Genomic DNA, 23,228 nt, shown 5'->3' with positions numbered 1-23,228 from the left:
CGGGCACCGACCACGCCGCAAACTGCCACAGTGAGGAGAGCCCGATGGGACAGAGCGACGGGGGCTTTCCACTGGAAAACGGGAAGTGAAAACACTCTTTAAATACCTCCGATGAGCAGAGGTGAAGTTCAACCAGAGAAGGGGGAGGACTCTTAAAGTTGAACTTCAAAGACCACTGGAGGGGCGGTAAGAAGGACCATGACCAGCTTGCCTCCTGCCCGGGACTTCCAGCGAGATGCTGCCCATCGAGGACCCTGTCCTGGTGGTCCTGGATGCCGTCCTCGCTTTGCCCTTCCCCTGGCCTGGCACAGCTCGGCCGACCCAATGGCCATGAACCTGAGCCCTAGGGAGTCTAGGGCTTCCCCAGGACATCTGACCCGCTGGAGATCAGGGGCACATCCTCCTCCACACCGGATCCCAGTCATCAGTAGCACGTCCCTGGGGCAGCCCGCATAGGCTGAAAACCCTGAGGTCTCCTGCTCTGTGGTTCTGGAACATTCCTGTCCACAAAGACCTGGGGAGCCACGGGCACCTCCAGCAGCCACCAGAGGCTCCCCAGGGCAGGAGCTGCGACCATGGGGGTCCAGCCAGCCCTCCACAGAGGATGCGGGCAGAGAACAGCATGTGGGAGAAGGAGAAGATGCCAGGAGGTCTATGGTGGTTGGGATGCAGTCAGGACTCTTGGAGAGAACCCAAGAACCGACGTGGAGAAAGCAAGGCTTCAGGAAGAACACAACAGGGCAAAGAGCCAGCGCAGACAGGTGGTCAAAACCACAGCACAGCCCTGCTCTGTACCCGGGAGGTGAGCACCGGCCAACAGATGCTGGTCTGGGCAGCGGCTGTGCACGACTTGGCCACGATGCTGCGGCTGGCGGGATGGAAAGCCCACGTGTGTTAAGGACCGACCTTGAATGAGCAAGCAAAGGAAATCATGGCTTCTGGCTCTGCCCACTCTCGGGAACGGACGCCCTGTCCCCGGGCCCTGTTCAGACACCAAAGACCCAGAAGGAGGGAAGGGAGGAGTGAGGGGAAGGGGCTGGCATGTGTGAGCCCTGCTCTGAGCTGCCTCATCTGTCCTTCAAGGGCCCCAGCGCCGGGCTCTCCTCTGAGAATCAACAGGGCTCCAAGATGTCCAGAAACTTGTCCAAGGCCTCAAGTTCACAGGGATGGGCCCAGTTTCCAGTCTCCGCTGATGCAGGAGCATCAGAGAAGGGCTGACAGAACAGGCCTGACACTGTCTGCAGAAAGCCTGCCTGCAGGTGGCCTTCGGCTCGTCTGGGAACCTGGATTTCAGGAGGGTTCCCGACATGAGATGAGTGGCTCACCTTGCCTGAGGCATTTGGGCAAGCAGTGTGCTCCAGCCTGAGCCCCGCTTGCTTTCAGGAGCCTGGGAGTTTGGTGCATGGCAGACAGCACAGGTGCCTATGTGACCAGCCCCCAGTAAAGACCTTGGGCGCTGACACTCTCGAGCTTACCTACCAATGGCCCACATCTCACACGTGCTGTCGCAGCTCGCGGCTGGGAAGTTCAGTTCATCCTGCGTGACCCCATCAGGCGAGGACCCTGGGTTTCCCTGGGCTCAGCCCCAGGCATCTTCTCCTTCGCTGGTTTTGCTCTGTATCCTGGTGCCGTAGTAAATCACAGCCTTGAGTACAACTATATGCTGAATCCCTTGAGGCCTCTTATCAACTTATGGAACCTGGGGTGGTCTCGGGGACCCTGACAGGTGGGTGGATGAGGGATGAGGGCTGGGGGGCGGGAGGGAGGATCTGGCCCAGACAGTTTGCCCACGAAAGATCGGGAAACAAAGCCCGAGGCTGTGAAGTGTCCTGTGCCTGACCCGGTTGGGTGGCTCCCTGAGTTCTCGCCAAGTGCAAGGCCCCACGGGGGACAGGGCAGCTGGACACAAAGATCAGAGGGCCAAGGCATAGGCCTGGCCGCTGGGACAGACCGGTGAGGAGGAAGCGCCAAGACGGCGGGCGGACGGCAGGGCACGGGGGCTGGGAGGGAGCACGTCACGGTGCCACTTCGACTCCAAGACACGCCCTGCAGCCTCCTCTTTCCCCACACGTCAGGTCTTCCCACCCACTGGGTCCTGAGGGGTGACAGCCAGCTCATCCACGACCTGAGAGCCAAGCTGCGCTCCTCCCAGCAGCCCAGCGATGGGCATGGTCCACCCCAGGAGAGACCAAGTGAGAAAACACACTGAGGGAGTCAGGAGCCACGGTCTACACTGTGGGACCAGGGTGCGTACGGAGTAGGGGGCAGGTGAGCAGGACCCTATGGTGCTGGTCTCAAATAGGAGGCACGTGTATGAATTCTTGGCTTTTAAAAACAGATACTGTCCAGCTCGGTTCATTTTTAGGGCCCAGGATCCACGGCCCCCCAGCAATGATGGGCAGAGCCAGCACCCAGGTCTCTTTCTGTGCGTCCCTCCCCATGGACAGGAACCACGGCTCCTTGAAGAATGGCCGGTTCCAGGTGTCGGGCAGGGAGTGCAAGGAGGGCGGAGAACATCTCATTGTCTCAGGAACGTGTTCCGAGACCACAGGCAGACCGCCAGGACGGCGCAGGGCCCAGTGGGAAGTCCCTGGACAGATCTGGGTGATTTGAGCACCCAAGAGAATAACGATGATAAGGAATTATAACACAAGTTTAAAAAAAAAATCTGGGAGTCCACAGTAAAAAGGGAGAGAAAAAAAGAGGGGAAAAGAAAAAAAGAAGCTCTTCTGCACAGAAGCACGTTAGATAGTAAAACTTGGAAGCAGAACAGAAGAGAAAATCACCAGTTTGCATTTCTGACGTTGTAACTGAGTCCGACAAGGTCACTGCTGGATGTGACACCATCGGGCAGAGGGTGCTGGGGAACAGGCTGCCCACATACTCAGCGTCGCGATATGGACCACTTGCCAACAGCAAGAAGTAAGGGGCCGTCAACCCCGCGTCTGGCCGGCCTCACCCGTCCCCAGAACGAGTGGGGCCCTTCCCCATCTCTGTCCTCGGCCACCTCCCTCTCTCCTGCACTGCAAAGCTCATCTACCGTGCCCCTGCCCACACCCAGCTCCCAGCCCCTTCCATCTGGCTCTGCTGTCTGCTTGCCCATCTCCCCACAACGGCAAGCTTGTGCACAGATCCAGGCACAGGAAGATGAGAAGAACTGAGGTCAGACACGAGCTGGGCACGTGGTTTACAGGCAGAAAATCGTAGGACCCTCCCCTCTGGAGCGCCGTCGCGCCGGGCTGGGGCAGGGCAGGGGGGTGCGGAAGGCCACCCGGATCTCCATCCTCCAGCTCCATCTCCCAGCCCCGCACGCACAGGCCTCGAGAGGGCCGTTCCAGAATCCCGATGGTGAGCACACGCCCTCCCCCCGCTACCCGGCTCCCCTTCATGGTGTCTCTATTTCATCCCTGCTGCTGTGCACACCAAATCGCCAGCTTCACCCCACTCGGCCCGAGGCTGCTGCCCGCCCCCAGCTTGCTCTACGTTTCACAGCAGGGGCCGGGGGGACTGTCCCGGGGACGCCGTCTCACCCGCGCAGAGGGAGTCTGCAGCTCGACCTGGCTCTCCTGGGAGCTCCTGCACAGGATTTTAAAGCTCCGTCTTCCAAAGCTCACCTGTGTGTCTGCGTTTAACACCTTGATCCTCTGGGTGGAGATGAAGAGGTCCACTTCAGTCAGCGTCTGGGCATCCCCCTCAGAATTCTAAGAAAGGATGGTGGAGACTGTTACAAACCTTTAAAAAAACTAACTCAAACAAAAGCCTGACAATCTCACGAGGGACCCTGAGCGCCCCTAGAGGGAGAAGTTCTTCAGCAGAAGCAGCCATGGGAGTCTAAACACAGCCCTCCCCAGCACATCCCAGCGGAGTGAGCTCTCTCAGGGCAGTTGGCACAGGAGTGGGAGGGGGGACCGCTTCCAGGAGGCTGAGCCCGGAGGGGGCCGGACGCTGGGGGGCTTGTGTCGCAGCATCCAGACTGCAGCCGCCAACTCCCGGAGAAGCGGGCCTGCCTGCCCACCCTTCCGGAACACAGCGGCTACACAGGGTCTGTGGATTGGAGCTACATTTCTTGGATTTGGGATTCCAAGTATCCCCAGGTAAAGGGGAAGAGATTTTTCCAAGAAGGTGGATTAGCATATCTGCATTTTCTTCTAGTTTAAAGCCACAGTCATGTCAACCCCCAGCAGCATTGGTCCAGCTTGCAAAAACCCTAAGGAAGCAAGACCTCAACCAGACGGGGCGCTGCCCTCACAGGACCTGGAGAAGCCATCCCACAGATGCCCGTTTTGTCATCTCCTGGGTACACCCATCATACGGCTGGAGCAATGTGCAAAAGAATGTTCTGGAAGCTGAGTGCACTGCTCGGGGTCTGCCCTAAACTGGGACAGCCTGTCACAGGGGATCCTAATTACTAATTGTGCAGTGGCAGTGACATGCGAGTTCTTGGGTTTCTCCACCGAGATAAATACTCCTTTCTGGTCACTGGGGGAGCCTCTTCTTTGTGGTCACTTGTGGCTGGGGGTTCACACCCCCACAGTCACCAGCAAATCCCTGGGGTGGGGACTCTCTGCTGGGGACACTGGTCCGTCATGGAGACCCTCCCATCATTGTTTGCCTGGCCAGCTGCGGGCAGATCAGTGAAGGGGCCCTTGGCAATGACCCTGAGCATCTTCCTGGCCAAGAGAAAGAACAATTCTTCATGGAGGTAACCGCTGGCCCTGGCTGGCACCAAGGTCTGGTCTGCCTACACTGACCCCTCTGAGCTCTCCGGACTACAGACCCAAGGAGCAGGCTGTGGTCCACACTATCCCGCTCCAGCTGCCAGGGGGGCACAGGGTGACTGTGGGTGGGGGCCATCGCCTTGGGGGAAGCACACCCCACTGCAGGTCTGCAAAGCCAGGCTTATTCCACTGTGCCTGGAGACACCCAGCACAAGGTGGCCTGGGTGGAGGCAGATGCGTGAGTTCCTTCCTCGCCTGCAGCTGAAGGCATCCCAGGAGAGGCCCCTGGGCAAACAGCAAGCATCACAGGGAGGGAGGTCTCACTGCAGCGGGAAGGGAGACCCCGGGCAGGGTCCTCTGGCCACACCACCAGAATGTGGTGTTCCAGGTGGGCACAGAGGACTAGCTCTCCTGCTGCCCAAGCAAAATCCAGACACAGAGCACTGGATACTTCCTGCATCAGGGGGATAGTTAAAACATGCCCAGCATTTACTAAACGACCAGGTTGATGAACAAACAACTGAAGGTCGACCCGAGATTTTTAAAAGTCTGCCCATGCTCCAGAAGCTTCTCAATAGAGAAAGCACCCCTTGGGCAGACTGCATTTCTCATCATCCCGATTCAGTAAATTAAACTTAATGAGTCTAAATATCAGAGCGATTTAATTAATTCTGTACAGGGGCCCTAGGCACTGAACGCATCACATGGTCGCATCAAATGCCACATTTAAAAACGTCTACACAAAACGGCCACGTCATGGCAGTAACTGTGCTCTAGCTCATGGAGACTCTAAAAAAGAAAAATGAAAAAAAGGGCAACGATTAAATGCTTCTGTAAGTGGGCGGCTTAAAAAAAAAAAAAAGTGTCTGTGATTTCATTCAAAAGTCTAGCATTGACCTACCAAAGGAAGAGAAAAACCCATCTGCCACATTGTCTCTGTTCCTGGGGCTCCCCCCAGCCCCCTCCCCCTGCACAGGACATGCCACAGAAACACAAGCAAACCCTACATCCTACACACCGCTTTCTTCTTGATTTTAGCAGCCTTTTGCATCCTCTGAGCAGCGTGAAAGAGAAAAGAAAAACAGGTGGGCGCAAACCGAAGGAAGGCCAGGTTGCTTTGCCCTCTCCCAACCACCGCGCGGGGCTCGTGCCTGAAGCCCCTCCCCCTCCATCGAGGAGGTCAGAGTACGGTGAGGATGGGGAGGGGCTGACATCCTTCCTCACCCCGCAGGGAGACCCCTGACTGCCCAGAGGGGCACCTCCTCAGACCACCACCCCTCCCTCCTGACCCCATCAGCTTTGCTGACTTGGTCCTGTCCTCCCCCTGCCCGGCTGCACCCACCCTTCAAACCCAGGTGATCCGAATGACGCGCACCGAGAGCTGCAAGTGCGTCAGAGTTTTTCTTGAGGTCATAGATTTAAATAAAACGTATGATTTTTTTTTGCTTCCCTTTCTGCAAGTACTTTGGCACTAAAGATACAGAGGCGGTCAAAATGGGATGAGAGGCTCTATACAAACACGTGACTGGAATGCTTCGGAACAATTACGTTTTAAAAATCACGTGTCCTGGGGGCCCAGTGGCAGTTCCTCATTATGGAGCCTCTCTGTCCCCAGCCCGTGTCCTCTCATCCAAGGCAAACTCTCCCTCGGCCCCACCAGGCACCTCAGACATTCCCACTCTCGCACCCAGGGCTGTGGGGTCAGTGCTGGACAGCGGGCCGTGTCACCCATCCCGCTCCAGTGCTCCCTGCAGGGAACCCGGGTGCTCCTGGGCCGCCCCTACCTTGACCCGGCTGACGGCCTCCTGTGCCTGCATCATTCTGATGTTTTTGGATGGGTTCCGCTCCGAGAGCAGCTGGGTGGAGCCCAGGTAGTTGGCAGCAAAGATGATCCCATCGATGAGGTCTTCTGGCTCACAGGGCCCTGGAACTGAAGGGGGCACAGTTGTCAGCCCTGGAGGACAAAGGCAAGGCAGCGGGGCCAGGGGCCACGGGAGAAGGCTGAACCGTTGTCCCGTCTGCAGGGAGTAGCGGGGGGCGGGGCTCCTGCCCCCGTTACCGACAGCGCACCGTACAAGTAACTGCACAGAATCAACACCCGGCCAGGAAACCCTGCACCCTTGGTGTCAGGAGGATAATTCCGGAGCCAGGCAGCTGTCACTTAAGGCACCTGGGCCTCCGAGGGGACAGCCGTCTGCTGCAACCCCAGAGGCGCCCTTTCCCCAACCTTTCCATGCCTGCCCCAGAGCCTTCGGCGACTCCGGACGGTGATGGGAACTGCCCACCGCTCTCCAGTTCTGTGCCCTGGGGCTCCCGCGAGCCTGCAGACCCCTCACAAGGCCTGTCTGGCTCCTCCCATGCCATGCACCCCAGGTCCAGGCTGGGTGACGTGGTCCCTGTTCCATCGGCTGCCTTGAGACCTGAGGTGCCGACAGCATGATCCGGAACGTTCCATCTCTGAGCTGTTTAATACTGGAACCACTGGCCTCATGTGGCTTTTGAGAACTTGAACATGTTGGCTAGTGCGACAGAGGAACTGAATTTAAAAATTTGTATGCAATCCTAATTAGCTGACATGTCAATAGCCACACGTGGCTAGTGGCTCCTGTCTCCTGGACAGGCCTCTCTAGGTAGGAGCCAGTAAATCTTTTCTGTAAAAGGCCAGAAGACAAAGATCTTAGGCTTTGCTATCCCTTTGCAACTAGTCACCTCAGCATCTGGAGCACCAAAACAGGCCCAGGCAGCGTGTGTGTGAGCAAGCCTGCTGCACCCCAGCCAAGCTTCACACACGCAACTGGTGGCCAAAGGATGTGGCCCCGAGTCCACAGTCTGCCAACCTGGAGGCCATTGCTCAGCCCTGCTCGCAGGCCCACGACCACGTTCTTCACTTCCCTGCCTCTTCCCTCTCACTGCCCACCTCCAGCCAGAGCCCTTCTTTCGGGGACCATGGTCCTGGCTCTCAGGCTCCCCTCCTTCCTGAGCTAGGCCACCCGGAGCCATGCCAGTGTCCACAGGGCTGGCTATGCTGCATCCCCAAGCCCTCAGGGCCAGCAGTCCCCTCCTGACCCTCCCCTCCGCCAGCGTTCTGCGGTCTCACCTCCAACCGCTGTTTCTGACACCACCCACTCACCCAGAGTGGACGGCACCATCCACCAGTTCAACACCACCTGCCCCGAGCCCTCAGCTTCCTCGCCTCACATCCTGTCTGCCTGCCCCGGAGATTTAGCAAAACTCTACCCAGGCTTCCTCTGGCTGGAAAAAGTCCCCAGCAAGCCAAAGTGGTTCCATTACAAATTCATGGCCCTGGATGCCCTCAGAACTCCTTGGCAAACCTAACGGGCTCCTCTGGGAAGCGCTCCCTCCCCCTCTGTGCACGGCTATTTCATACCTTTCTCCATCCTCTTGCACTTCCCGCTGCCCCTCCTGTGTGTCCTGGACAGAGCATCACCTCTGCTCCCAGACACACCCGCGTCCTGTGCGGTGGGCGTCTGACCAGCCCTCCTTCCGCCTTCCTGTGCAGCAGTGGGGTCCCCACCTGGGGCCTGAGGATCACCTGCGACCCCATCCCTCCCCTCCAGGACCCTTCCTCTCCCCCACCTCCAGCCCACGGAGCTGGTTCGTTCGAGTGAAAGCATAACGTACGGGTTTCCTGCAGGCACCCCAGATACATATCTTCTCCTGAGGTTTCAAGAGAAGGAACATTTCAGAGAGTAAGTGTAGAAACCTGCCCCGAATCCAGGGTCGGCCTGGGGTCGCGTCAGTGAAGCTGCACCTTCGTTCTCGGGTGACGACCTGCTCAGTGGGGTCCCCACTGAGCTCACAGATCCCTCAGCGTGGTCTCCCCACCACATCCATCTCCGTGGGAAGGTTCTTCACAAGCAGCTGACCTGGCTGGATCTGGAGGAGGTCAAAGTGCTCCGCAGCCTTGGGGGGAGTGGGCTTTGGGCTCCAGGGGGGGAGGGGGAGGGGTGGGGAGTGTGGAGAGAGGGGCTGGAGGGCCTGGTGGGGACCTAGCTCCTGGCAGGTTTATAATCTCACCCTTTCAGTGTTTAAAAAGGCAACCCAAGGGGCTTCCCTGGTGGCGCAGTGGTTGAGAATCTGCCTGCCAATGCAGGGGACACGGGTTTGAGCCCTGGTCTGGGAGGATCCCACATGCCGCGGAGCAACTGGGCCCGTGAGCCACAACTACTGAGCCTGCGCGTCTGGAGCCTGTGCTCCGCAACAAGAGAGGCCGCGATAGTGAGAGGCCCGCGCACCGCGATGAAGAGTGGCTCCCGCTTGCCACAACTAGAGAAAGCCCTCGCACAGAAACGAAGACTCAACACAGCCATAAATAAATAAATAAATAAATCATTTAAAGAAAAAAGAATACTATTAGTTGTAACATTGTCATCACTGTCACACCTAGGTGTAACAGCTTTAAAAAAAAAAAAGTTAAAAAAAAAAAAAAAGGCAACCCAGGAAAGTCACAATGTCCCCCAATGAATGTTCAAATTGATGGTTTCCCATCCTATTTTTCTGTAGCTGGGATCGCAGATCCAACATGCCCTTTCTGGGGCAGGGCAGGAAGAAATGATTTCTGTGGGGCAGGTACTTCAAATTATCAAGGTCACAAAGCACCATCATCACCACAAGCCCAACCCGCACTGGAGAGAGTCAGGCTTCAAGGCAGCATTGAGACCAAGAGGGCGTGATCCTGGCTGCGGGCAGTTGCAAGGCAGCCCTGCTCTGTGCCCGCTTCTAGATCCCCTGTTGGGGGAGCAACAGGGAAGCCTGCGGCTGTGCTCAGCCTCTCAGACAACCCAAGACAGGAAAAGCCACCCGGGACAGGGCGCCGATACAGAGCCAGTGACTCCCCAGGCCTCTGGCCTGGGCACCAGCTCACCCCAGGGCCCAGGGCGCAGGGAGGCAGGGCCAGGGCTTAGCAGTGGGCCGGGCACAGAGAAGGGCTCCCCAAGTACTTTAATAATGAAAGCAGCACGGGGACTGTGCCCGGGGGGTGGGGCACGGGACTCGCCCCCCCCCCCAACTCTGCAGCACAGGGAAGGCACCCCTGCCCCCTGCCGCCCATCCACGTTGAGGGCCAGGCCATGTCCTGGGTGCTGGGACAGAAAGGGGGCCAGGCAGGGAGGTGCCCTGTCTCTGGACACCTAGAGTCGCGTGAACAAAGCCAACTCAGAAGCAAGGTCTTTTCAGAGGCTGAGAACCAGTGTGCAGGAAGCCAAACCCAGGCTGAAGGGACACTGACACTGTCTAGATCTGATGACGGAAAAGGCTCATCTTAGGAGCAACAGGTAAGCGAGACCCAAATGATGGGATGGGGGACAGTGACAAGGGATGTGTTTTCTGGGTGTTAGGATCAAGTGACATCCTCGCAGGTCCCAGATGTCTGCAGGGAAGCAGGGTCAGCTCTAAGGGGACACAGGGAGCCGGCTGAGTCTGAGCTCTTCCGCTAGCCCTGCTGGACCAGGCTTTGTGCCCTGGGGACAGCCATCTAATTTTTTTTCTCTCAATTTCCTCGCCAGCAAAATGGGTGGAGGGAGAGGATTCCTGATTTCTATCTTGACAGGGTTTTTGCAAAGATAAGATTAAAAGTCTGAGTTTCCTAAATGCTAAAAGCATATAAAATGCAAAGCCTTAATTGATGAATTCTAGTTTTCATTTGCATCCAGCTCAAAAGACAAGTCATCGTGAGTGGATAAGGCAGAGCCTCAGGGGCCAGATGAGGGGGGCAGTGGCCTGACAGCAGGCTGTGCCTGAGGGCAGGTCACGCGCTCATGTGGCCTTGTGGGCCTGGAGGCTCCGCGGGCAAAGGGATGCCACGGGGGAGGGTCACGCAGATGTAAGCGACAGAGCCAGGACCAGACCAAAGCAGCCACATACTGGGTGACAGCCTCCACCATCATCCAACACCCAGAACCTCCTGGCTGCAAGTGATACGACCCTCTTTTAAACCCCGTACCTGATGGGGTGGTGGGAGGTGGCAGGTCATTTAAAAACAGCTGGAGCTGAAGTCGTTTGAGGAGGGAAGGAGGGAGAGGGGAAGACCCCAGGAAGCCCCCGCTGAGCCCAGAATCACCTGCAGAGCCCCAGGAACCTGCAGAGTCCCTCCCCTGCCTCGGAGATGCCCCTTCAAGGAAGCCAGAGGTGGGGGCCTGGAATCTGAACTTGATGCCCGCATACTGGGTCCCACTCTGGGCAACCTGTTTGGAACCACCTGACCTCCAGCAGACAAGAGCTCCCCTCCCACGTTCATCTTAGGAGCAACCCCTCTGCCAGGCACAGGCCAGCACCCGCTTCGCACTCAGGGGCTGGCAGGCGGCTGTCCAGGGACTCTGCTCCCGACAAGGGAGAGAAAGCTGGCTGACCCTCGAGGGGCTCCACGGCCAGGGTCAAATCAGGCTGTCCCTTCCATCTCAGGCACCTTGGTCGTTGCTCTGCAGATGAGCAACCTTCTCCCAGGTGGGCAGGGCTAGGGGTGCCAGAGGAGGGGAGGGGATAATGGGAGAGGGGAGGCACTGGGAGGGGACTCCTCCCTGTCAGTCCATCAGCAGCTGTGGTCCACACGTGGACACATCGGGGACTGTCACCAGCCAGGCAGAGGCAGAAGCCACGCCCAACAGAGGGAACAGGGCGTCTAGCACAAGGCAGCAGCCTCCACCCTGCCCCTCAGGGCTCCTGACCAGGGAACTTGAGTTTCTACCATCTCATGCCATCTGCTCCCCTGGTGACTATGGTCCCAGGGTCCATCTCTTGCAGAGGGTCACCTGCCCGACCCTCCCAAGTCACCCGCCCTCCCTGCAGTGACCATTAGTGACCAGTAGATGGCGTCACTGTGTTCTGGGGGAAAGTGCAGGTGGTCCCAGGAGCCCTGGGGTCACCGCCCGCCCCACACCCCTAGCCAGCACCCAGGGCCTGGTTCTCAGCAAGTGTCCCCATGCCCTGTCTGTGGGGTGGGGGTGGGGTCACATGACACTCCGTGCCCCCCCATCCCTGGGGGTGAGGGTAGACCTTCTGAGGCCTCTGTCTTCTAATGCTCCCCTTGCCAGTTCCCCAGAGGGGCCTTGGTCAGCTCCCTGGACCATTCTGTCTCACTCCACGCCCCAGAGTAGCCTTACTAAAGGCTGGCCCCATGTCCCCACCAGATCTGGGGCCCACCTGGGGGCACAGACTCCTGTTGTGAAGGGTGCCCCATCCCAGGCAGTGGGGTCCACCACTCGCACCCATGGACACCTGCTCCCTGGGAAGAGGCCAGGGAGGGACTGGGGCCTTTGTTACAACTCCCGCAGAGGCCGCCCTCCATGGGGCAGGGGGGTCTTCTCACTCCTGCTTTGATCTTTCTTCAAAGAGGAAACAATACACATGACAGTGCCTCCAGCACCTTCCCACCACTCAGACCCCCACCCAGCCCCACTCGCGTTAGGATGCAGACAGGAGTGGCCAGCGTGGGGGATGGGGGTGGGTACTTCAGCTTCACAGACACAGCTCTCAACTCCAATCACCAAATGCAGAACCAAGGATCAAACGGCTTCATTCTAAGACTAAAGCAGCTGGCCCTGCATGTTTGGGTATAAACTGTCCTTATTTTGCTCAACTCTTGAATGAACCCGAAGCTGAGACGGAACAACAAAAGAACAGAGAGAGAGCTTTGCAGGAGATTCGGTCTCCCCAGAGGGTGATTTCTCCATTAACTATCTTTGCATGACAATACACGTACATGCATGTATCAGAATGTCTCTGCACAGCCTGGATAAGAAGAAGTGAGGCGCTCAGTGTGTTCCCTGCTGGAGGAAGCCTTCGTCTGAAACACCCGTTGGAGAACCAGAAGCCCCACCGGCTTCTCTGAACAGGGAAGGGGTGGGAGGTCCCCAGGGCCATGCCTTGGAGCTCCCGGCCCTGCCGCGTTTGGGGGATTATCCTGACGGTGGGGGGTGGACAAGGCTTCCAGCCAGTGGCCTGGCCCCAGGAGCTCTCATTCAGCTGTGCCTGCTTCTCCCTGGGGTCTTGCAGGGGGTGGCCAGGTGGAGCCAGGGCACAGCCTTGGATGGGACTGCGGGTGTGAGTCCAGAAAGCCTCCGAGTGCAGCCCCACCCCAACACACCAGACTCCTGGGCAACTTCCATTCCATCCGGCCTGCAACAAGCTCATGAAGCAGACCTGTGTCCTAGTTTTACAAAGAAGCACGGTCTATGTGGAGTCAAATAATTTTGCCCAAGATCAGTCACTGACTCAGGCACAAAGCATTTGTAAGTTCTTGTCCACGAGGCCCTGTGTGACCAAAGACACGGAGCCCACAGTCACAAAGTAGATGCATCAGGATGGCCCATGGTGAGTGGCAAAAAGACAGGACACAGTGGCTGGGGAGGAGCAGCAGGGAAGCCCGCCCTTGGGAGGGATCTGGGGCGGCTGCCCTCTGAGCTGAGCTCTGGAGGGTGAAAGGGAATCAACAGGCCACAGAGGGAGAGGAGGAGAGAGCTTCTCAGGCTGAGGCAAGAACAGGTGCAAAGGCCCTGGGGTGGCAGGGAGATGTGCAAACTGCTGGATGCAGGGGGTGGGCCAGCAGTTAGGATAAACTGAGGTTGCAGAGCAAGTGCCGGCCAGATGTGAGGATCCTGGGGCTACACCCAGGACTGTCACTCCAGGGTATCAGTCAGGGAAGGAGCCCAAGCTCTCTGCCTTTAGAAAGTAACTCAGGCTGCAGACAGGCAAACAGCATAGGGGAGGGGGGGAAAAAAGCTGGGAGGCTACTGAAGGAGTCCTAGCAAGCAAGTGATGATGAGGATGATGATGGTGATGGTGATGATGATGATGATGATGGTGGTGATGATGATGGTGATGATGGTGATGATGGTGATGACGGTGATGATGGTGATGATGCTGATGGTGATAATGGTGATGATGATGGTGCTGGTGGTGATAATGATGGTGATGATCATGGTGATGATGGTGATGGTGATGATGGTGATGATGATGGTGATGGTGATGGTGATGATGATGATGTGGAACAGGGTGATGAACAGACAGTGACAGACTGATTCACCCTGGAGGCTCAATCAGTAGGACCTGGAGGGGGCTTGGAGGAGGAAGGATGGAGAGCTAGAGAGCTCACTGCAGGGCTGGATGGATACAGCTGCTACTCACTGAGAAGAGGACCCTGGGAGAGTTCTGAGCTTAGGGGGCGGGGAGGATTCTGAGCAAGTTTAGTGGCAGGAGACTGGAGTCCCCCAAAAGAAGCTCAGGGGGCAGCTGGACTCAGGAGTCCCAGGGAACTGCATGTCGGTGCCAAGTAAAGCTGCAGGCATGGGAGAATCACCAAGGGGAGGAGGGCGCCGGGTGGTGGCAGGGCTCTGCTGAGCTCTGACGCTCTCTGTCCAGGCGGTGGAAGGTGACCGGCAAAACAGACAAAGAAGGGCAAACAGACAGAGAAGGTGGAGGGAGGCCAGGAAAAGAAGGGCCTTAGATAGGGAGGCATGCCCAGCTGTGTGGCGCTGGTGGGAGGAGAAAGGCGCCCCAGTGCTTATGGGGCAGTGACCTTGCATATGGGTTGAGGGGTGTGAGGGAGGAACAGGGAAGGAGGCAGCCAGTCCCAAGTCCCAGTTAAGAAGCAGAGGAAGTGAGCATGGGGGTGTGGACGGACGCAGGGCAGGACACTGTGTTCAGAAGCCAGTGGCCAGGAGCGTGGAAGATACAGGGGAGGAAAGATGTCAGATGGGCTGGGGATCCAAAAGGCAGAGGGGGACCTGACTCCACCGGGAGGAGGGGCATAGCCCTGAATGGACAGGGCGGGAAGGATAGACAGGGAGCAGGCGGGGCACGGAGGCCACGTCCAGGAAGCACCCAGATCATGGAAGAGCTGGCCTGGGAAGGGCCTGGAACAGGGAAAGGAGGCAAGAGGGAGGAACATGAGACTGGGCAGACCCGGGGATGGTGTCTGGCCCCGGGTGGGCTCTGCCTGCCCCCAATACCTTGCCCACCGCATCGGCCTGTCCCAGAGCCAGACGCCCCAACACAGCCAGGGCGGTGCCTCTGAGAAGCCGTGCGAGGGTAAAGGTGATCCTGTAAGGCTGATGTAAAAGAGAAGACGCTGTCTGAAAGCCAGACCATGGGACACTCCCGGGGAGAGGCCACGCCTGGGTCTGCAGGCAGGTGGCAGCATCACTGAGGAAAGGGCTGAGGGATCCACAGGGCCGAGCATTAGACACTGGCTGGAGATAAAGTCACTGACCACTGGGAGGAAGCGACTCAAAAACAGAGAGTCAAGGAAAAAAAGGTCAAAGCCAAGCCCGATACAGTGCATAAATCTGCCCACGACAGGTCGTGGGCAGAAGCTTCTTGTACTTGGGAGAATTCCTTCCCAGAAGAAGCAGAATGAATACAAAAACTGGCAAAAATAGGAAAAGGCGTATGCATGAGGTTGTTTCCTGCAGCCCTATTTGTAACAGCAAAAAAAACTGGAAACCAGCCAAAGGCTCCTGCAGAGGGAACATCCAACTGCACGGGGGTCGGGCGGGTCTCCTGAGCAGAAGAGTCCTCCACACACCGCCCTGCCCTGCCCAGCGTGGAACTCGTCATTTCCAGGATTCAGGATTAAGTGAAAAAAGCAGGACGGAGAGAAGGGGGTTACCCAACTCACTACCCAAGAAAGGGGAAGATATGCTTATAAGATAAGTATGTGAAATGTCAAAAATGCTTATCTGCAGTGGGAGGAAAGGACTGAGGGGAGAGGGGTAATAGGGAAAGGAACTGAATATCTGTGCATATACGCTGTTATGTATGTTTGATTTTTGAACCATGTAAGTACTTTATATAATTATAAAATGAGATTAAATTTTAAAAAGTAAATTCCTAAGATTTAAAAGAAAAATGAATCTAAATGTGTATCCAGTTATGACCTAATCACAAAGAGAAGAACCATTCCGAATGATTGTCAAATGCAGTGATTTGCTGGTACATCCCTTGTGAGCCATACCCTAAAGACAGAAGTCAATGCAAACAAATCTTTACTGTATCTACACTGTAATCCAGTGTCCTCGGTGACATTGGTATTGCTATTCTGTGACTGCTGTATGATTAGTGGAATAAAACAAATGCAGAATTATGTTGGTGACCTTGAGACTGGGGATTTGGGACATAGGAAAAGGAAGATACAAATGTAAAAAACCCTATAGTGCTAGCAAAGCATCAGTATGAATCATGATGTATTTTATCTTAAAAATATACAGGGCTTCCCTGGTGGCGCAGTGGTTGGGAGTCTGCCTGCCAGTGCAGGGGACACGGGTTCGAGCCCTGGTCTGGGAAGATCCCACATGCCGCGGAGCGGCTGGGCCCGTGAGCCACAACTACTGAGCCTGCGCGTCTGGAGCCTGTGCTCCGCAACAAGAGAGGCCGCGACAGTGAGAGGCCCGCGCACCGCGATGAAGAGTGGCCCCCACTTGCCGCAACTAGAGAAAGCCCTCGCACAGAAACGAAGACCCAACACAGCCATAAATAAATAAATAAATAAATAAATAAATAATTAAAAAAAAAAAAGAATATTAGCTACTTATATATACATACGGGTAATTAATTATCCCCAAAGTTAGCCGCTAAAATGATACACATTTATTATCTCAGTTTCTGTGGGTGGGGAATCTGGGTGTGGCTTAACTGGGTGCCTCTGGTCAGGGTCTCTCTCAAGGCTGGAATCACCATGACAATCAGGGCTGTAGCCATCTTAACAGGAGAGGATCGACTTCCAAGTTCACTTATAGGGCTGCTGGCCAGAGACCCCACGTGGGCATCTATCTGACAGAGCCACTCACAACGTGGCAGAGTAGGCAAGCAAGAGAGAGCAGGAAAGAAGTCACAGTCTTTCTGTAACCTAATCTTGGGAAGGACATCCCTTCTGTCATATTCTGTCCACTAGAAGCGAGTCAATAAGTCCAACCTACTCTCAAGGGGAGAGGTCACCCAAGGCCACGTACACCAGCAGGTGGGGCTCACTGGGAGCCATCCCACCACAGATACATTTCTTACCCTTCTGACCAAATCAGTAGCAATGAGCACCTACAGTGAGCAGATTATAGTCTCTAAGTACGATCTCCCAGGACTCCTGTTAGAAACAACTTGTCCTAGTCCTGAAGCGAGAGGTGTTTAAGATGAGCCTGGAATATCTAGTCATACCAGAAAGCAAGGAAGCTACCAGAGACGACAGGGGTCATGTTGACAGGACTCGGGAACCAACCTCGGGAGGCTCCCACTGACCAAAGACAGGACAACCTCAGCCCCAATAAGGGTAACATCCAAGACGCAGTGTGACATGCCCACCGTGCTTCAACCCTAGAGTCCCTGATTGTGCTGATCTTTAGAGGTTGTTAGGGAAACTTATTAATTTAAAATTTTTTAAATAAAGAGAAGGAATCAAGTAGTTAACGAGCTTTGCCTATATGCACTGTACTCTGGGTAACTGAATATTTGATGAGGGCAAGCTTCTCTGCAGAGGAAAACTCCAGATAATCAAGAAGAAATGAGAAATGATGGAAGTAGAACACCATCATTTTGCAACCTCTAATCAATTAATGGGTCTAGACAATGATCATTAATGGCTGCTAATATTACAAAGAGAGAAACAAAGAGCCAGCATGTGCCTCCTGATGGAAAAACACAATAACTATGAAGGTTGGGGTTTTTTGCCCCAAACAACCAGACTAAATCTGATCAAGCCTCTTTATCTAAACACCCAACATTTTATAGCAATAACCCCAGGAGGATGCAATCAGCAAAATCCAGGCTGCAGGGCACTCCATGAAACAAATGATACAGATTCTTCCACAAGAGCAGCAACAAAAATACTGTAAATGAGAAAAAAGAGAGATGGATAGAGAACCTATAAAATAAGACACGTAAGAGAATGGGACACGTAGCTGATCTCAACGCATGGCCCTCGTCCGGACCCTCATACAGATAAGCACACTGTAATCTGGGGAAAGGCAAACACTGCCTGGGGATTTAATGATACAAAGAAATGATTATTTTATTTTAGTTGTGGTAATAGTATTACAATATCTTTAAACACAAACTTCCTAACTTTTAGAGATACATATTCAAAACATTTAAAGAGGATAGTGAGATCTGAGGCTTGCTTTAGAATAATCTAGGAGAGGATGGGGATGTAGATGAAGCAAGACTGGCCGTGAGCAGGTCGAGACTGAAGCTGAGGGCACAGGAAGTTCATCATAGTATTCTCTCTTCTTTTGTATACGTTTGAAATTTTTTATGATAAAAAATTAAAGGGATGCATCTCCCCAAAAGGCATCATTTTAAAAGAAATCACTATTCTATAGCATTGTTCCTTGTATTCTACCCAATCAATTAGACAAGAGGAAAAAGGAACAGAAAACAAGAGTGGAAGCAGCAAAAATCATTCTTATTTGCAGACGGCATGACTGTTTACCAAGAAAAACCCAAGAAAACAACTAAAAATCTACTCAAAAAAGAAAAGAATTCATTAAGGCAGTTGTTCCAAATTTAATATATTAAAAAATCAATAGCTTTCTTTGTAGCTACAAACAGTAATATGTTAGAAAAAATAACGAAACGAGATAAGATTTGCAAAAGCAATAAAAGGGATAGAACACCAAGGAATAAACTAACAACATGTGTGTTGGATTTTTACGAGAAAAATTTTATTGATGAAGATAAACAAGCTTGAATAAATGGAAAGATAAGTCCTTTTCTGGCTAAGATTCTATATTGTAAAGCTGACACTTCCCCTATATAGATAAATTTAATGCATGGCATGCCAAATTAAAAAACCAATAGGAATTTTTATTGCATAACTAGATAAACTGATTCTAAAGTTTCTATGGAAAAATAAATATGCAAGAGGATCCAGGGAATTTGTGATCAGGAATGATGGTGGCAAGGGGAAGAACTAGCTGTACCAGGGAATAAAATGCAGCATAAATCAAGGAAAGCAAGCAGCCTGGTTCGGGAACCTGAGTGGGCAAATCAGTGTAACAGATCCAGAAATAGCCCTACATGTACATGGCAAATTTCATGTATGATGAAGGCTGCATTCCAAACCAGTGGAAAAAAAGATTCATTGAATAGCTTTGGCACAACTGGTTAGCTGTCTCATTTGAAATGTAAATTTTCCTGGATCCATATACCAAAACAAATTCCAAATCAATCGAATATTAAATTAATTCAAAATAAAATCATAAAAGCTCTACAAGAAAACTTTATCTTAAAAATATCTTAGGACTCTGAAGGTCATACTAATCTCAAAAACTCAGTAACCTCAAAGGAAAAAGATGAATACACTTGACTACATAAAATGTTCAGCAAATTTTAAAATGTACAAAAAAAAAAAAAAAGAAATTCAAAAGACAACTGTAACCTGGGGGAAACTTTTGCAATATAAATCAAAGGGCTTATTTCCTTTATATGTGAAGAACAGCACAAATAAATAAGAAACACCAAAAATCTGATAGAGGGATGGGCAAAGGAAATAAACATGCAATGCACAGGGAAAGAAACAAACAGCTTATACGCATAGGAAAATGGTATCTGTGATTCACTTCTGATGAAAAATATGCACGTGAAACTACCAAGATACCACTTTCCACCCATCAGCCTGGGGCTAAGAGCAAACAGGGGGATGGCACACAGTACAGATGACCCACATGCTCACAAATGATGGAGAGCCATGTGACCTCTCTACCTCTTGGGAAAGCTGTCTGGTCATCTTTATCCAAGCAGGCGTGATGCTAACCTGTAACCCCGCTCTATCCAGGAAGTGCTTTTCTAAAACAACTCACACCATGGGACTTCCCTGGTGGCGCAGTGGTTAAGAATCTGCCTGCCAATGCAGGGGACACGGGTTCGAGCCCTGGTCCGGGAAGATCCCACATGCCGTGGAGCAACTATGCCCGTGCACCACAACTACTGAGCCTGCGCTCTAGAGCCCGTGAGCCACAACTACTGAGGTCTGCGCCCCTAGAGCCCATGCTCCACAATGAAGACTAGTCTGACAAAACTAGAGAAAGTCTGCGTACAGCAACGAAGACCCAATGCAACCAAAAAAAAAAAAGAAAAGAAAAGAACTCAACTCACACCTGATCACAAGCACTCACCCACGAGGCTGCTCAGTGTTGCACGGAGCGGAAACCATGTAACCATCAGTCCAGAGGGGGCTGATTAATACCCCATCGTACGGCATCATACGGCCACATCACTGACTCCTGTGTTACCACTTGAATAATTAGGTGAATTTATAGTTGTTGTCTCTACCAAGAAATCTATCAAGAAGTGAAATCTACCAAGAAGTGAGAGAGCTAAGTGCAGACCCATGTGGCTCATATCTATTTTAAGAAAAAGGTCTAAAATCAACTATACTTCAACAAAATATTAAAAAATAAATAAAAAGCTCTATGTATAGTCTTATATATGTCCAGGAAATTTCTGGCAGGATTCACAGGAAATTTGACAATGGCTTCTACTGCAGAGAAGGATTAGGGGTCTGGGATGTGCAGATAGAAAAGGAGAAGGTACCACAGGGATTTCCAGGGTAGAAATCATTTTTCAATCTTATGGCTCTTGGCTTGATCCAAGCACTATTCAGAGAAAGCTTAACAAACCTCTATTGGTGAATAAATGTTCCCATTTAAAAACAGGTCCAAGCCCTATTCATGCTGACCAAATGCAATACTGGAGACAAGATCTCACATGGTTTTGTTTGTTTCTAACAAGGAGAAGTCTTTTTGGTTTTCCTAAGCCCTCTTTGGAACGCTCCGCTCCCTTCTGACTCCCACCCTCCGGCCAATAGCACCCCAGACCCAGGGGGCCCACGTGTCCACCCAGGCCTGCTCTGGGCTCGGGAGCCCTGCCCCTGTCACAGGCTGACAAGGAGGAGGTGAGAGCTGCCTTCAACTTAGGAGTCTTATCTGGACAGGTTCACCCCAACTGCTTACTTTAAGAGCAAACCAAGGCTCAGATCTGAAGTGCCCAGTGTATGAATATAGCCAAGTGGCTTCATCACCACTGTGAGGACCCCTCAGAGAGGGAAGGTGTGAGGTGAGCTCAGCCCGAGGCCTGGAAGTCGGGGGATGAGGCCCCCGTGATCTCCCAGCACCCAGGGTGGGACATTGACAGGTTCAGACAACAGGGTGTAAGGACCCCTTTAAGGGTCCCTGGATTGGAGGTCCAGCGGCATCTGAGCACGAGCCCGGGGTCTTGGCGGGGTGTGGGTGGTCCAGGACACCGCACGGGAGCCTTGGCTGCTGGACCAGGGGAGAGCAGTGTGAGGAACAGAACACCATCGATCAGCCTTTGTTTGGCGCTGAAGCTGCTGCTGTGGGGCTCCATCGCCCGAGACCAGCACCAGCCTTTGGGTTTTAATAAGCACATGTCTGGTTTGATAGAAAAGCTAGACTTTCACATATACTCGTTCAGAAGCAGGTGACCCTCTGGCCCACGTGGACGCATGCTGCCACCTCCACGGCCCGCGGGAGGGAACACCCTGGCCTTCCTGCTGCTCCTTGCCGCCTGGGATGCCTCCCCACGGGACGGTGGGAGAGCTCTGTGCAGGGGTCCACCCTCCACAGGTACCCTGCAGTGTCAACCTTCCAAACCAAGAGGGTCCGAGAGGGCCAGCGTCTTCCCACAGACGGTGGTCACCGGGGGGGGGCTCTTCCCTCAATGACTCGGTGACTCTGAGCCTGAGTGGGGCCAGCAGCTCTGATATCCAGAAGGTTATCCTCAGTGGACTCCCCAGAACTGGAGCCGTGCATCTTCACCAGGTGAAGGCGCCCCTGCTCCTGCTGCACGCGGCGGGCTGCTCGGATAGTACAGTAGGGCGCGGCGAGCTCAGACCCCAGCCCGGTTCCCAGCCCAGGTTCCCACCCGGGCTGTGCAGGGACCACCTGACCATGCGCCCTCTCTGAGCCTCGGTTTACTCATCTGTGGCAGCACCGTCCCTGGGGGTTGCTAGGAGGTCACCGAGTCAGCGTGGTTAAGGCATCAGCGCCGTGCCGGGCCCGAGTAGCGCTGACAAGGACTATCTGGCCCGTTACTGATGGTGTTGAATGAAGGCGTATTAGGGAGTCAGGAAACCAGCTCGGTGAGGAGGGCGGGCTGTCAAGTACCCAGACGTGCGTCCAAGGCCCGGCTCCGCCCTTTGGCAGCCATGGGGCCTCGGAGGAGCCTCACTGCTTCCTAACCTGTGAGTTAGGCTGACGTGAAGGAGATACACAGGGCCCAGCACAGGGACTGGCACACACCCAGCGCCCGAGACACGTGAAGACGGCATCGCTGTAACTGTTAACTATCATCTTGCATTATTACTAACAATATAGGATGTGAAGTAAGGCATGAGTTGGGACTGAAGGCTCTCCCTCATCAAGGCTCCAGGAAGGTTTCCCGCAGTGCAGAGCTGGCAGAAGGCCCACTCCTCCTCAAGGTCACAGTGGGTCTTCTCAGCCCTTGAGACCTTGGGCCGCAGGACTGAACGTGCCCGAAGGCTCCCCCGCGCTTGGAATGCTCGCCTGCCAGACGGGGTGTGGCCGACACCGAGGGCATGTCCCCTCCAGCCCCCTCTCCAGACCTGCTCCCCTCCTTCCTGGAAGCCCAGTGGTCCAGGCAACCCTGAGGTTCAGGGTGCAGTCACTGGCACATCTCTGGCCGATGGGAGACAAAGAGGTCATCAGGGACTTTAAGGTTCAACTAAACACTCAGAGTCACGGGGGCTCCTAAGTTCAGCCAGACGTGGGGCTGCCTCCTCAGAGGGAAAAAGGCAGGACGCACAGTCTGTCGCCTGATTCTTCCGAGAGCCCACGCAGCGTCCACACAGCCGCCCAGGGGCTCGCCTCGAGCACGAGGGTAAGAAACGCCCATCAGGGAGGGTGTGTGGAGCCGTCCCAGTGTCCCAGGAGACAACATCTCTTACGCTCACTCCATGGGTACGGCTTCCAGGGGCCCCTCGAGGGACACATCCGGTTACAAGGCACCCTCCACGGGAAGTCCAAAGCCTTGTACCCCCCAAGGATGCGTCTTCCTTCGAGACGCAGTCACCATCTTTCCCATCTCCACCACGGCTAGTGTGGACTTTTGCCCTTTTCTCTCTGCTTCCTGCCCGGAACAGGAAGTGGTGTCCGGAAGGATACGGACACTGGCTGGGGCTGAGGTGACCCACCCAAGGAGAAGGCCGATCCCCGTGTCACGAACCCGTGGAGCCAGGAGCCACTCGCCTCTGGACCTCTGTACACAACAAGCTTCCCTGTTTGGACAAGCTCCCAGCAGGTGCATGGAAACACATTCCTAACTGATCAAGGTGTCTAATTTGGGGGTGGTTTCCCCACATTCATTCCATCCTAGGGTGTTTCATCATTATCTCTTCCTGTTCCTGAGTCAGACTTTTGGTCCTTCAAGTCTTTGTTGAATATGAATCCTCTGCTATGAAGGGGTGTGTGTTTGCTTTAAGATCACTACGTTTTCGTAACAGTCGAAGGGCTTCTCTTCTATAGGACACTC

At 54.1% G+C, this 23,228-nt stretch overlaps 1 protein-coding gene and 1 long non-coding RNA gene across 8 annotated transcripts in view; both read right to left on the bottom strand.

The window, feature by feature from the left end:
• LOC309654623 overlaps window positions 1–23,228 on the bottom strand; it is a 457,474-nt gene that overhangs the window by 147,831 nt on the left and 286,415 nt on the right. The gene's annotated exons all lie outside the window — the stretch shown is intronic.
• The window catches only part of APBA2 (amyloid beta precursor protein binding family A member 2), a 233,541-nt gene that overhangs the window by 19,074 nt on the left and 191,239 nt on the right, over window positions 1–23,228 (bottom strand). For 5 of the 7 annotated variants that reach the window (XM_082448669.1, XM_082448673.1, XM_082448668.1 and 2 more), the window contains 3 exons: window positions 6,503–6,648; window positions 5,737–5,772; window positions 3,615–3,701 (listed from right to left, as the gene is read on the bottom strand). In XM_082448669.1, the coding sequence (XP_082304795.1) occupies window positions 3,615–3,701; window positions 5,737–5,772; window positions 6,503–6,648 (269 nt within the window). The remainder of the gene's footprint in view (window positions 1–3,614; window positions 3,702–5,736; window positions 5,773–6,502; window positions 6,649–23,228) is intronic. The other 2 variants (XM_082448674.1, XM_082448672.1) reach the window with 1 other exon arrangement.

This window comes from Balaenoptera physalus (genome assembly GCF_965194825.1).
Source record: "Balaenoptera physalus genome assembly, chromosome: 2".
Lineage (NCBI taxonomy): Eukaryota > Metazoa > Chordata > Mammalia > Artiodactyla > Balaenopteridae > Balaenoptera > Balaenoptera physalus.
Note: the sequence above shows the minus strand (reverse complement) of the source record. Positions and strands in the feature narration are given on the sequence as shown.